The sequence below is a fragment of the Oncorhynchus keta genome, chromosome 15 (genome assembly GCF_023373465.1).
Source record: "Oncorhynchus keta strain PuntledgeMale-10-30-2019 chromosome 15, Oket_V2, whole genome shotgun sequence".
NCBI classification, from domain to species: Eukaryota; Metazoa; Chordata; class Actinopteri; order Salmoniformes; family Salmonidae; genus Oncorhynchus; species Oncorhynchus keta.
The window spans coordinates 19,925,741-19,940,083 of NC_068435.1; the positions used below are offsets into that span (position 1 = coordinate 19,925,741).

General features: G+C 47.9%; 1 protein-coding gene across 4 annotated transcripts in view; it reads left to right on the top strand.

Annotated features, from left to right (window-relative positions):
- Positions 1-14,343, top strand: part of LOC118395198 (glypican-5-like) — a 291,682-nt gene that overhangs the window by 224,999 nt on the left and 52,340 nt on the right. For 3 of the 4 annotated variants that reach the window (XM_052463594.1, XM_052463595.1, XM_052463596.1), the window contains one exon: positions 7,610-7,748. The exons of the other annotated variant lie outside the window; for it this stretch is intronic. In XM_052463594.1, the coding sequence (XP_052319554.1) occupies positions 7,610-7,748 (139 nt within the window). The remainder of the gene's footprint in view (positions 1-7,609; positions 7,749-14,343) is intronic. 4 annotated transcript variants of the gene reach the window in all.

The following is a 14,343-nucleotide window of genomic DNA, read 5'->3' on the forward strand; positions in this document are numbered from 1 at the left end:
ACAGGCGGGAGGCCCGCAGCGGCGCCGGACAGGAGGGACGCCCGCAGCGGCGCCAGACAGGCGGGACGCCCGCAGCGGCGCCAGACAGGCGGGACGCTCCAGCAGCGGCGCCGGACAGGCGGGACGCTCCGCAGCAGCGCCGGACAGGCGGGAGGCTCCGGCAGCAGCGCCGGACAGGCGGGAGGCCCGCAGCGGCGCCGGACAGGCGAGAGGCTCCGGCAGCGGCGCCGGACAGGCGGGAGGCTCCGGACAGGCGGGAGGCTCCGGCAGCGGCGCCGGACAGGCGGGAGGCTCCGGCAGCGGCGCCGGACAGGCGGGAGGCCCGCAGCGGCGCCGGACAGGCGGGAGGCTCCGGCAGCGGCGCCGGACAGGCGGGAGCACCTGCAGAGAGGAGACAGAGAGACAGCCTGGTGCGTGGAGCTGCTACAGGAGGCAGCGGCGCCGGACAGGCGGGACGCTCCAGCAGCGGCGCCGGACAGGCGGGAGGCCCGGCAGCGGCGCCGGACAGGCGGGAGGCCCGGCGCGGCAGCGGCGCCGGACAGGCGGGAGGCCCGCAGCGGCGCCGGACAGGCGGGAGGCTCCGGACAGGCGGGAGGCCCGGCAGCGGCGCCGGACAGGCGGGAGGCTCCGGCAGCGGCGCCGGACAGGCGGGAGGCTCCGGCAGCGGCGCCGGACAGGCGGAACGCTCCGGCAGCGGCGCCGGACAGGCGGGAGCACCTGCAGGGAGGAGACTGAGAGACAGCCTGGTGCGTGGGGCTGCCACAGGAACTACCAGGCTGGGGAGACTTTCAGGAGGCTTGGTGTTAGAAGGAGCCTGAAAAACCGGGCTGTGGGGGAGCACTGAGCTCTGTGCGCAACCTGGCACCACTTCCCCAGGCTGAACAACTACTCGAGCCCGGACCCTCCAGAGTGCAGGCACAGGTTGAACCGGGCTGTGGGTAAGCACGGGAGATCTAGTGCTTACTACACGCACCTCTCCCCTAGGCTCCACTCCCACAGTTGCCCGGTACGAGCGGAGCGCAGGCAGAGGACGCACTGCACCCTCCCAGCGCCCGGAGACACAGCACGCAGAGCCGGCGCAGGATAACCTGGACCAAGACTGCGTACCGGCGACCAGACCCGCTGAGCAGGCACCATACGCCCTGGCTCAATGCCCAAACTCGCATGGCACTCTCGGGGCTGTCCTATAGCGCACCGGGCTATGGACACGCACTGGCGACACCGTGCGCTCAACCGCATAACACGGTGCCTGACCAGTAATGCGCTGCTTATCATAAGCACGAGGAGTGAGCTCAGGTCTGCTACCTGGCTTAGTATCACACCTCGTGTGCCCCCCAAAAAAAATTTGGGGCTGCCTCTCGTACCTGCCGCACTGCCGTGCTGGCTCCTCACATTGCCAGCTCCTCTCTCCGGCTGCCTCTGCTTTCCTAGCTGCCTCCACCTGTTCCCATGGAAGGCGATCCTTTCCCGCCAGATCTCCTCCCAGGTGTAGCAACCCTTGCCGTCCAATACATCCTCCCATGTCCATTCCTCCTGTGATGCTGGCCGCTGTTGCTGCTGCTGCTGCTGTCGTCGCTGTCCTTTACCACGCCGCTTGGTCCGATTGTGGTGGGTGATTCTGTAACGAGTTTCCTCGTGAAATGTTGTCTTCAGTGTGAGTAGGATAAACACCCACACACACACACACACACACACACACACACACACACACACACACACACACACACACACACACACACACACACACACACACACACACACTCCTCCAGAATGTTCCTAGAGAAAACAGGGATGGAAATTGAGAGAGAGGGATGTAAAGGGGGGTCATGGTAGCCATGGTGGAGTGCAGTGCAACAAGGCTGTGTCTCAGTACATTAAAATGGCTTCCTATCCTTTAGCTTGTGGACCATATGGGATGAACCCCTCGTTTTCCACTGATAGCCCAGACAGAAGACTGCCACGTGTCAGTAATGCGTTTAACATTTATGTAACATTCATACAACCAGGTTGTGAACCAATGAAAACATCACCAAGAGTCAAACCCACAGCCAAGATCTAAACAGTACAAACACATCATAACAAGTGAGTCACTTGGATCAGGCAGACGAACACAGCCACTGCTCTGACTGTACACTATCTCTCCCCAACTCACAATATCCTCATAACTGATTCATTCATAACATTCTCGTAACATTGCTCTGTCCTATGTCCTACATGGCCTGCATCCTTAATAGCACCCTAATTCCCTGTATAGGTCACTACTTTTGACCACTGCCCTATGGGCCCTGGTCGAGTACACTAGAAAGGGAAAAGGGTGTCATTTGGGACTCAGCGATTGAGAAGGCTGCATACATACCAGCAAGAACGGTAAAGTGCGAACGGTAAAGTGCATCCACAGCCAACATGAACCAAGATCAGAACTACTGGAGCGTTGGCTGAAATGCCAAGGAGCAGGGAGAAACATGTTGGAACAGAGCAGAACAGAGCCCATGTTGGAACAGAGCAGAACAGAGCCCATGTTGGAACAGAGCAGAACAGAGCCCATGTTGGAACAGAGCAGAACAGAGCCCATGTTGAAACAGAGCAGAACAGAGCCCATGTTGGAACAGAGCAGAACAGAGCCCATGTTGGAACAGAGCAGAACAGAGCCCATGTTGGAACAGAGCAGAACAGAGCCCATGTTGGAGATCCTGCCGCCTTTTGGCATGTGATCCAAGGGTCTAAAGCTGCGTGAGGATCTCTGTGTGTGTGTGATCTCATGCTCGCCATGTGGCATACAGTCCTTTCCCAGGGTGCATTTCTCCAACTGGCCCCACTTGACCAATCAGGCAATTGCGTTTTGATTCCTCTGACGCCTATTGGTGCTCTACCTAGATGCTCCTCGTGATCATGACCAATCTGGCAATTAGTATTTGTGTTATAGTACTTTTGAACTTATTGTTGATGACATCAGACAGGAAGTAAGCCTTCTATTTTTATCCGTCCTTAACAGTGGCGTTGAATCTAATCAACTTTATTGATCAATCGCCAGAGTGGAAATTGTGTCCTGTCCTTGGAACGTAGCTGTAACGAAGTTTCCTCCTCTTCTTCCGAAGAGGAGAGGCGAAACGGATCAGAGGACCAATACGCGGCGTGGTAATTTTCCATGGTATTTAATGCTTCAAGGTACACATGAACAAACTAACAAAACAAGAAAACGTGAAAACTCAAATTACAGTCCTATCTGGTGCATACACAGAGACAGGAAACAATCACCCACCAACACACAGTGAAACCCAGGCTACCTATATGATTCTCAATCAGAGACAACTAATGACACCTGCCTCTGATTGAGAACCATACTAGGCCGAAACATAGACTTTCCCAAAACCTAGACAAACAAACATAGACTACCCACCCAACTCACGCCCTGACCATACTAACTAAACACAAAACACAGAAAATAAAGGTCAGAACGTGACAGTAGCACCACAACGCCTAGCACCAGTTCTTGTTTTGCCTAGCACCAGTTCTTGTTTTGCCGAGCACCAGTTCTTGTTTTGCCTAGCACCAGTTCTTGTTTTGCCTAGCACCAGTTCTTGTTTTGCCTAGCACCAGTTCTTGTTTTGCCTAGCACCAGTTCTTGTTTTGCCGAGCACCAGTTCTTGTTTTGCCTAGCACCAGTTCTTGTTTTGCCGAGCACCAGTTCTTGTTTTGCCTAGCACCAGTTCTTGTTTTGCCTAGCACCAGTTCTTGTTTTGCCTAGCACCAGTTCTTGTTTTGCCTAGCACCACTTCTTGTTTTGCCTAGCACCACTTCTTGTTTTGCCTAGCACCAGTTCTTGTTTTGCCGAGCACCAGTTCTTGTTTTGCCTAGCACCAGTTCTTGTTTTGCCTAGCACCAGTTCTTGTTTTGCCTAGCACCAGTTCTTGTTTTGCCTAGCACCAGTTCTAGTTTTGCCTAGCACCAGTTCTTGTTTTACTCCAACTATCATAGCTCCACAGGGAACCCAGACATGAAGTGGAATTATTCCCACATGAGAAGGGACGGGAGTTTGCCCAGTCAGATCACGTGGTCAGGTAAAACTCCTGGCCCTATAAGGTCTGAGGAAGTCTGGGGTCTAGTTGGCATCAAACTGGGCATTGTGGGTAGCAAACTGATGTCATGGGCATCAACTTCTACCTTCTAGTACATACACAGTCCCTCCTCAGAACAGGCCAGATAGCCAGGCAGAGGGAAGCATATCCAGTCAATACTATAATATAAAAAAGCCACTATAGAATCTCATTATTGAAATAGTTTATGTAGAGTATTTCTCACACACACAGCCAGCCTGGCCTTGCCTCCACATAGCTGCTACATCGCAATAAACGTTACAGCAATTTCCTTTTCAAACCACTACTGCTCCATTGAGATTGTAAAGGTAATAAACAACCAGGCATACAATAACAATAAACAATCACACACAAACCGCTTAGGAAAGCCACCGGTTAACGAGTCGTTGCCACAGCGATGGCGTTTAATTAATTTAATCAATTTTCTTGTTAATTAAAGGGGCTTTAAAGACGACTGGGCTGGACAGTGTTATAACACACACACACACACACACACACACTCAAACACACTTTAGGCTGAACAGTGTTGTGCACAGGCTGGAATATGTTCCCGGGATTCATCTGATAACATTGAGGAGTTTACCACATCAGTCACCGGCTTCATTAATAAGTGCATCGACCACGTCGTCCCCACAGTGACCATACGTACATATCCCAACCAGAAGCCATTGATTACAGGCAACAGCCGCACTGAGTTATATATAAGGCTAGAGCTGCCTCTTTCAAGGAGCAGGACGCTAATCCGGACGCTTATAAGAAATATTGCTCCGACGAGCCAACAAACATGTAAACCGTCAATACAGGACTAAGATTGAATCCTAATATGTGGGCTCTGACACTTGTCGGATGTGGCAGGGCTTGTAAACTATCACAGATTACGAAGGGAATCCCAGCAGCGAGCTGCTAAGAGACGCAATCCTACCAGCTAAATACCTTCTATGCTCACGTCGAGGCAAGCAACACAGAGCCATGCATGAGAGCACCAGCTATGCTCGGACAACTGTGTGATTTCACTCTCCATGCACATGTGAGGAAGACTTTTAAACAGGTTAACATTCACAAGGCTGCAGGGCCAGACGGATTACCGGGATGTTTTCCCCCGAGCATGTGCTGACCAACTGGCAAGTGTCTTCACTGGCATTTTCATCCTCCCTGTCTGAGTCTGTAATACCAACATGTTTCAAGCAGACCACCATAGTCCCTGTGCCCAAGAACACTAAGGTAACCTGCCTAAATGACTACCAACCCATAGCACTCATGCCTGTAGCCATGAGCCAAGTGCTTTGAAAGGCTGGTCATGGCTCACATCAACCCCATCATCACAGACAGCCTGGACCCACTCCAATTCGCATATCGCCCCAACAGATCCACAGATGATGCTCTATTGCACTCCACACCTGGATAAGAGGAACACCTATGTGAGAATGCTGTTCATTGACTACAGCCCAGCATTCAAAACCATAGTGCCCTCCACGCTCATTACTAAGCTCAGGACCCAAAGACTAAACACCTCCCTCTGCAACTGGATGCTGGACTTCCTGACGGGCCGGCCCCAGATGCTGAAGATAGGCAACAACACATCCCCCTCGCTGACCCTCAACATGGGGGCCCCTCAGGGTGCTTGCTCAGTCCCCTCCTGTACTCCAGGTTCACCCACAACTACGTGGCCGCGCATGACTCCAATACCATCATTAAGTTTGCTGATGACACAACTGTGGTAGGCCTGATCACCGATGACGATGAGATAGCCTATAGGAATGAGGTAAGTGACCTGGCACTGTCGAAAAGAAGGAACGACAATGCCTCTTCTCCCTCAGGAGATTGAAAAGATTTGTCATGGGCCCTCAAAAAGTTCTACAGCTGCACCATTGAGAGCATCTGTCTGTATCGCCGCTTGGTATGGTAACTGCTTGGCATCCGACCGCCAGACGCTACAGAGGGTGGTGCAGATGGCCCAGTACATCACTGGGGCAAAGCTTCCTGCCATCCAGGACCTATATAATAGGCGGGGTCAGAGGAAAGACCATAAAATTGTCAGAGACTCCCGTCACCCAAGCCATAGACTGTTTTCTGTGCTACCGCACGGCAAGCGGTACCGGAGCGCAAAGTCTAGGTCCAAAAGGCTTCTTAACAGCTTCTACACCCAAGCCATAAGACTGCTGAACAATTAATCAAATGGCCTCCGGACTATTACATTGACCCCCCCCCCCCTTTGTACCCTGCTGCTACTTGCTGTTTATTATCTATGAATAGTCACTTCACCCCCACCTACATGTACATATTACCTCACCTAACCTGTACCGCCGGTCACTGCCTCGGTACCGGTACCCCGTGTATATAGCCTCGCTATTGTTATGTTATTGTGTTATTTTATTTTTTATTTTATTTGGTAAATATTTTCTTAACTCTTCTTGAACTGCACTGTTGGTTAAGGGCTAGTAAGTAAGCATTTTCATGGTAAGGTCTACACTTGTTGTATTCGGCGCATGTGACAAATACATTTTTTATTTGATTTGATTTTCTCGTCTTCAGCCTATTTCTCCCCCCCCGCCCCCACACACACGCTACTCGTTGTGCTTCACCTCGCAGGCGCTTGTTGACATCTGCCATGATGTGTCAGGGAAATTAACCTAAGGGCCACACTCACATGGTCGATTTGAAGACCCTCTGCGTCCTCCAGAGCAGAGGGCTGTCGCTAGCAGCACCTTGGCTCGCTGACGCTGTCACACACTGGGGAGTGAAGGGTTACACTGTGGGGGTGAAAGGAACCAGAGCTAATATGCTATCGCTCTAATGCTTCTGACTGATTTACTCCCATTGGGTTATGATGTGGCTGTTCACTCATGACTGCACGGCCAAGCACGACTCCAACACCATCATTAAGTTTGCACAACAGTGGTAGGCCTGATCACCGACAACGATGAGACAGCATATAGGGAGGAGGTCAGAGACCTGACCGTGTGGTGCCAGGACAACAACCTATCCCTCACCGTGATCAAGACAAAGTAGATGATTGTGAACTACAGGAAAAGGAGGACCGAGCACGCCCCATTTCTCATCGACAGGGCTGTAGTGGAGCAGTTTGAGAGCTTCAAGTTCCTTCGCTTCCACATCCTCAACAAACTAACTTGGTCCAAGCACACCAAGACAGTCGTGAAGAGGGCATGACAAAACCTATTCCCCCTCAGGAGACTAAAAAGATTTGGCATGGGTCCTTAGATCCTCAAAAGGTTCTACAGCTGCACCATAGAGAGTATCCTGAGTACCAGTACATCACCGGGGCCAAGCTTCCTGCCATCCAGGACCTCTATACCAGGTGGTGTCAGAGGAAGGCCCTAAGAATTGACTCCAGCCTCCCTAATCATAGACTGCTACCGCACGGCAAGCGGTACCCGAACGCCAAGCAATAAGACTCCTGAACAGCTAATCAAATGGCAACCCAAACTATTTGCATTGCAATAAGTGGGTGTTTATTCATCATACCTCTATGTATGTTACGTGTTTCTCTCCACCAGGAGATCCAGGACATGCTGCCGGGGCTGGGCCAGAGAGAGTCCTGGGGGGAGCTGGGTAGCGGCGACACAGAGGACGGTAGTGGAGACTGCGACGATGAGGACGGGTGTCAAGGGTCTGGAACGGGGGCAGTCAAGACCTGTGAGTGACAGAAGCACTTACACACACACACACCCAGGTTTATGCATGTGTCACGCACATACACAAGCGCTCACACACACGCACCTCTCTAATTCAGTGTTTACATCTGAACAACCAAGTATATCAAGCCTCTAGTGTGGATGGCCAGGCAGGACTGACTGTGTGTCTGGGTGAGTTGTAGTACCTTCTGGCTGAAGAAGCATTTGGAAAACATCTGAGAAATAGAATATTGCATCTGCTTCACTGGGAAACCATGCCAGGTTGTGTTCTTGGTTTATCTTTGTCAATCTCTCCCTCTCTATCTCTCTCTTTTTCTGTCTTGCCTTCTCTCCCTTTATCCCTCTCTCAAATGTTTACATTGCCAAAGCAGGTGAAATAGATAAACAAAGTGAAATAGGCAATATAAAATTAACCGTAAACATTACACTCACAAAAGCTCCAAACAAAGAGACATTTTAAATATAAATGTCTCTCTCTCTGTCTCTCTCTCTCTCTCTCTCTCTCTCTGTCTGTCTCTCTCTCTCTCTCTCTCTCTCTCTGTGTCTCTCTCTCTCTCTCTGTGTCTCTCTCTCTCTGTCTGTGTCTCTCTCTCTCTCTCTCTCTGCCTCTCTCTGCCTCTCTCTCTCTCTCTCTCTCTCTCTCTCTCTCTCTCTCTCTCTGTCTGTCTGTCTGTCTGTCTGTCTCTCTCTCTCTCTCTCTCTGTCTCTCTCTCTCTCTGTCTGTCTGTCTGTCTCTCTCTCTCTGTCTCTCTCTCTCTCTCTCTCTCTCTCTCTCTCTATTCATTCATTTTAAGGACTTTATTGGCATGGGAAACATGTGTTAACACTGCCAAAGCAAGTGAAATAGACAATAAACAAAAGTGAAATAAACAACATAAGTGAACAGTAAACATTACACTCACAGAAGGAGAAGTAGTAATAATGTGCAAATAGTTAAAGTACAAAAAGGACAATAGGAACAGGTCACAAATCTTGCTGCTGTGATGGCACACTGTGGTATTTCACCCAGTAGATATGGGTGTTTATCAAAATTGGGTTTGTTTTTGAATTCTTTGTGGATTTGTGTAATCTGAGGGAAATATGTGTCTCTAATATGGTCATAAATTTGGCTGGAGGTCAGGAAGTGCAGCTCAGTTTCCACCTCATTTTGTGGGCAGTGTGCACATAGTCTGTATTCTCTTGAGAGCCAGGTCTGCCTTCAGCGGCCTTTTTCAATAGCAAGGCTATGCTCACTTAGTCTGTACATAGTCAAAGCTTTCCTTAAGTTTAGGTCAGTCACAGTGGTCAAGTATTCTGCTTTCTCTGTTTATGGGCAAATAGCATTCTAATTTGCTCAGTTTCATTGTTAATTATTTCCAATGTGTCAAGTAATTATATTTTCTCGTGATTTGGTTGGGTCTAATTGTGTTGCTGTCCTGGGGCTCTGTGGGGTCTGTTTGTGTTATAGAACAGAGCTCCAGGACCAGCTTGCTTAGGGGACTCTTCTCCAGGTTCTTCTCTCTGTAGGTGATGGCTTTGTTTTGGAGGTTTTGGAATCGCTTCCTTTCAGGTGGTTGTAGAATTTAACGTCTCTTTTCTTGATTTTGATAATTAGCGGGTATCGGCCTAATTGCTCTGCATGCATTATTTGGTGTTTTACGTTGGTTGGGGACAGAAGCACCAGATAATCAGCAAATAGTAGACACTTAACTTCAGATGATAGTAGGGTGAGGCCGGTTGCTGCAGACTATTCTAGTGCCCTCGTCAATTCATTGACATATATTTTGAAGAGGGTGGGGCTTAAGCTGCATCTCTGTCTCACCCCTTTGCCCGTGGAAAGAAATGTTTGTGTTTTTGCCAATTTTAACCGCACACTTATTTTTTGTGTACATGGATTTTATAATGTCATATGTTTTTCCCCCAACACCACTTTCCATCAATTTGTAAAGCAGACCCTCATGCCAAATTCAGTCAAAGGCTTTTTGAAATCAACAAAGCACGAGAAGACTTTGCCATTGCTTTGATTTGTTTGCTTGTCAATTAGGGTGTGCAGGGTGAATATTAGGGTGTGCAACGTGGTCTGTCGCATGGTAATTTGGTAAAAAGCCAATTTGACATTTGCTCAGTACATTGTTTTCACTAAGGAAACGTCTGCTGTTAATGATAATGCAGAGGATTTTCCCAAGGTTGCTGTTGACGCATATCCCACGGTGTATTTCTGTACTGTTTTTATTGATTTGCCATAGTGTAGGCGGAGACTCAGGTTTTCTGGGTGTCTTTGTTGTTGGTTGGATAGGTTTCTTAATTAGGTTTTTAGGTTGTTGCATTCTTCATCAAACCATTTGTCATTGTTGTTAATTTTCTTCTGTTTTCTGTTAATTTTGTTTTGATTTGATAGCTGAGATGTCAAATACACTGTTTAGGGTTTCTACTGCCAAATTTACTCCTTCACTATTACAGTGAAACGTTTTGTCCAAGAAAAAACAGATTTAATTTGTTGTTGCCTAATTGTTTTTGGTAGGTTGCCACACTACTTTCCTTCCATCTATAGCATTTCTCAATATTATTGAGTTCCTTCGACTTTGATGCCTCACCACTGATTATTGCTCTGTTCAAGTAGACTGTGATTTTGCTGTGATCTGATAGTGGTGTCAGTGGGCTGACTGTGAACGCTCTGAGAGACTCTGGGTTGAGGTCAGTGATAAAGTAGTCTACAGTACTACTGCCAAGAGATTAGCTATATGTGTACCTACCATAGGAGTCCACTCGAAGCCTACCATTGACTATGTACATACTGTCACGCCCTGACCATAGAGAGCCATTGTTTCTTTATGGTGTGGTAGGTCAGGGCGTGACTAGGGGGTGATCTAGTATATCTATGTCTATGTTGTGTTCTAGTTTCTTTTCTATGTTGGTGTTTTGTATGATTCCCAATTAGAGGCAGCTGGTAATCGTTGTCTCTAATTGGGGATCATATTTAAGTAGTTATTTTTCCCACCTGTGTTTGTGGGATCTTGTTTATGTGTAGTTGCCTGTGAGCACTCCATTGTCTTCACGTTTTCGTTCATACTTTATTGTTTTTGTGCGTTTCCGTTAATAAACAAGTGGAAACCATATCATGCTGCACTTTGGTCCTATAATTCTTACGATGAACGTGACACATACCCAGCGTCCGACAGAGCTGCAGGAGTTGTGACCTGTTTTTGTTTATTATGTTGTCGTAGTTGGGCCTAGGGGTCATATGGGGGAGGGAATGCTGTCACATCCAGGTAGGTGTTTATCCCTCTTTGTGCTGAGGGTGTCAGATTCTTGTCCTGTTCTGGCATTTAGTTCGCCACAGACTAGTACATGTCCCTGGGCCTGGAAATTATTGATTCCCACTCCAGGATGGAGAAGCTGTCTTCATTAAAGTATGTGGATTCTAGTGGGGTGATATAGGTAGCACACAGGAGGACATTTTTTCTCTGTTAAGTTAACTGTCAAATGTCAAATGTGCCTGTTTTGATTAATTTAATAGAGTGAGTTCAGTCTGCTCTATACCAAATTAGCATACCCCCTGAGTCCCTTCCCTGTTTCACACCTGGTAGTTTGGTGGATGGGACTACTAGCTCTCTGTAACCTAGAGGGCAACCAGTGGGTCTGTTTCCTCTATACCATGTTTCCTGTAGGATGACAATGGCTGTAGGTTCCTGCTCTTTAGGCCAAAGGCAGATGACCTCAGGCCTTGGATATTCCAGGATGAGATGGTGAAGGCTTTGTGTTCCATAAAGTGTCCAATGTTGTTAGTCGTGTGGTTTGGCCTCAGACCAGTAAGTGTGAGCAGAGCCTGCTGAGCATCTGGCACATGCCATTGGCTTGGGCTAGTGTACGAGTGGGGGTTGGGCCTGTTTGCCTGCTCAAGGCCTTGGCATATGTGTGACTTCCATGTTGATACCTTCTTTGCAGAAGTGGGGGGCATGGGGTCGGCAGCAGGAGCATAGGTCTGATCTGAGGTGGCCTAAATGGAGAGTGGGCATGGTTGACTTAGAGGGGGGGGTGTTGATTGGTTGGGGTGGGGTGTGGATTTGGCTGGTAGTGTTGTGGGCTTGTGTATGTCCTCAGTGGGTGTGTGGGGGTTGCCAGGAAGGCTATCAGGGTGGCTGACAGGGGGGTGCTCAAAGGGGGTTGGATCCCCTGGGCTTGGGGTTCTTCCTTTGTCTGTTCTGCTGTAATGTCGACGGTATGGTCAGGGTCTTTGGTGGACTGTTCTGATGTTCTGATGTGGTGTCAGGACCTTTGTTGGGACTGAGTTAGGCTGTTCGGCTGGCTTCTCTGCAGGGGTGGCCACCTCTCTAATGGGTTGTTCTCTGTCACACGCCATCCCCCGCATGCTCTCCTCCAGCACTCTGATCCTCTCTAGTCGTCTGTTCTTCTCCTGCTACTACTCTGTCTCCTGTTGATGTTGTCTTACCACAGTCCAGAGTGCAGATATGTCTCTTTCCACCTCCAGCTCTGGTTGATCGGGTGTTGTTGAGCTGGAATATTTTTTGTGCTGACTGGAGTGTGTTCACCTGCTGTTCCAGCTTCACCTGCCTTACCTCCAGCTGGGTGAATTTATCCTTAATTTCAGTACTCTGTGCTGGGAGGTGACTTTCCGCTTGGGGTTCCTGATCTGTGGGGTTGTATATTGAAGAGGTCTGGTCTGACATGCTCAGGGTGGGGGTATCTTTCTCAAGTGAGAGCTTCTCCTGCTGCTCGCTTTGATAATGTGAAAGTCCAACTGAAACTGTTTGGGTTGCCCTGTACCATTACTGTTCCAGATTTTCACAAGTTCACATTGGCTGACTCAGAGTCCTCATTGTCTAATATCCTGACTTTCCACCCATCAGTAACACCCCCCCCCCCCTCTTAACAGAGGGGTAGTGTGTTAAGGAGAAGTTTATCTTTATTCGTATGTTTAACACTTGTATCGTTTATCAATGTTTATGATGAGTATTTCTTGAATTTGATGTGGCTCTCTGCACTTTCACCAGATGTTTGTTTGAGACAATGCATTTCTGAACATAACGCGCCAATGTAAACTGAGAATTTTGGATATAAATATGAACTTTATTGAACAAAACATACATTTATTGTGTAACATGAAGTCCTATGAGTGCCATCTGATGAAGATCATCAAAGGTTAGTGATTAATTTAATCGCTATTTCTGACTTTTGTGAGCCCTCTCCTTGGCTGGAAAATGGCCATATGGATTTCTGTGACTAGCCGCTGACCTAACATAATCGCATGGTGTGCTTTCTTCGTAAAGCCTTTTTGAAATTGTACACTGTGGTTGGATTTATAAGAAGTTTATCTTTAAAATGTTGTATAATACTTGTATGTTTGAGGAATTTTAATTGTGGGATTTCTGTTGTTTTGAATTTGGCGCCCTGCACTTTCACTGGCTGTTGTCGAGGTGGGACGCTAGGTGGGACGCCAAGTTAAGCAGTAACTTCAGTCATTAGTTACTGTCATTGGCATTGACGGGACAGTCTCTTTCCATCCAGTCTGAAGTGGAAGGTTCTCATATAGCATTGATGTGATGGCGGTTATTTTTCCACACCATGTGACCTGACCTGGAAAAGCTTTGGGCCCTAGTTAGAGGTTATACTTGAGGTCATGAGTTTTTCCTGGTCAGGTTTCATGGTATGTTACAATACTACATGTTTATGCATTTACACTGCTTGCCTTGGCAGTGGGTTTTGGTATAGAGAGACTAGATAATCACCCTACAGAGGATGTATCATCTTCATTTGAGCCAGTTTGCTACAGCAGGAAAACAATCTTGCAGCAACATGAAATGTGAATTATTATGGACATTTTTGTAAAGGTCAATCAAGTCTGAAATTTCAACGTGGAAATTATGAACTTCAGAAGCCTTTTTAAACCTCAAATATGCTACAAGTTTTACATTTGACATTTTACATACAGTGATCAAACTAAGAATTCTAGGAAAAGGAGAACAAAGGAGCAGTGGAAAAAGAGGGATGTGTGAAGTCAAACAGAGGGAAATAAAAGCACTCTCCTTTCCCAACCTTCTCCGTAGCTGCCAGGCTGGCCAGGTATTCTACTCAGAAGACAACTCAAAATAGATAGCTTCATGAGGATGGAAAATTATGTGGATATATTGAAGCAACATCTCAAGACATCAGTCAGGAAGTTAAAGCTTGGTTTCAAATGGGTCTTCCAAATGGACAATGACCCCAAGCATACTTCCAAAGTTCTGGCAAAATGGCTTAAGGACAACAAAGTCAAGGTATTGGTGTGGCCAGCACAAAGCTCTGACCTCAACCCTATAGAACATTTGTGGGCAGAACTGAAAAGGCGTGTGTGAGCAAGGAGGCCTACATATCTGACTCAGTTATATCAGGTCTGTCAGGAGGAATGGGCCAAAATTCTTGTGGGAAGCTTGTGGATGGCTACCCAAAATGTTTGACCCAAGTTAAGCAATTTAAATGCAATGCTACCAAATACGAATTGAGTGTATGTAAACTTCTGACCCACTGGGAATGTGATGAAAGAAATAAAAGCGGAAATAAATAATTCTCTACTATTATTCTGACATTTCAATTTTTTTAAATAAAGTGGTCATCCTATC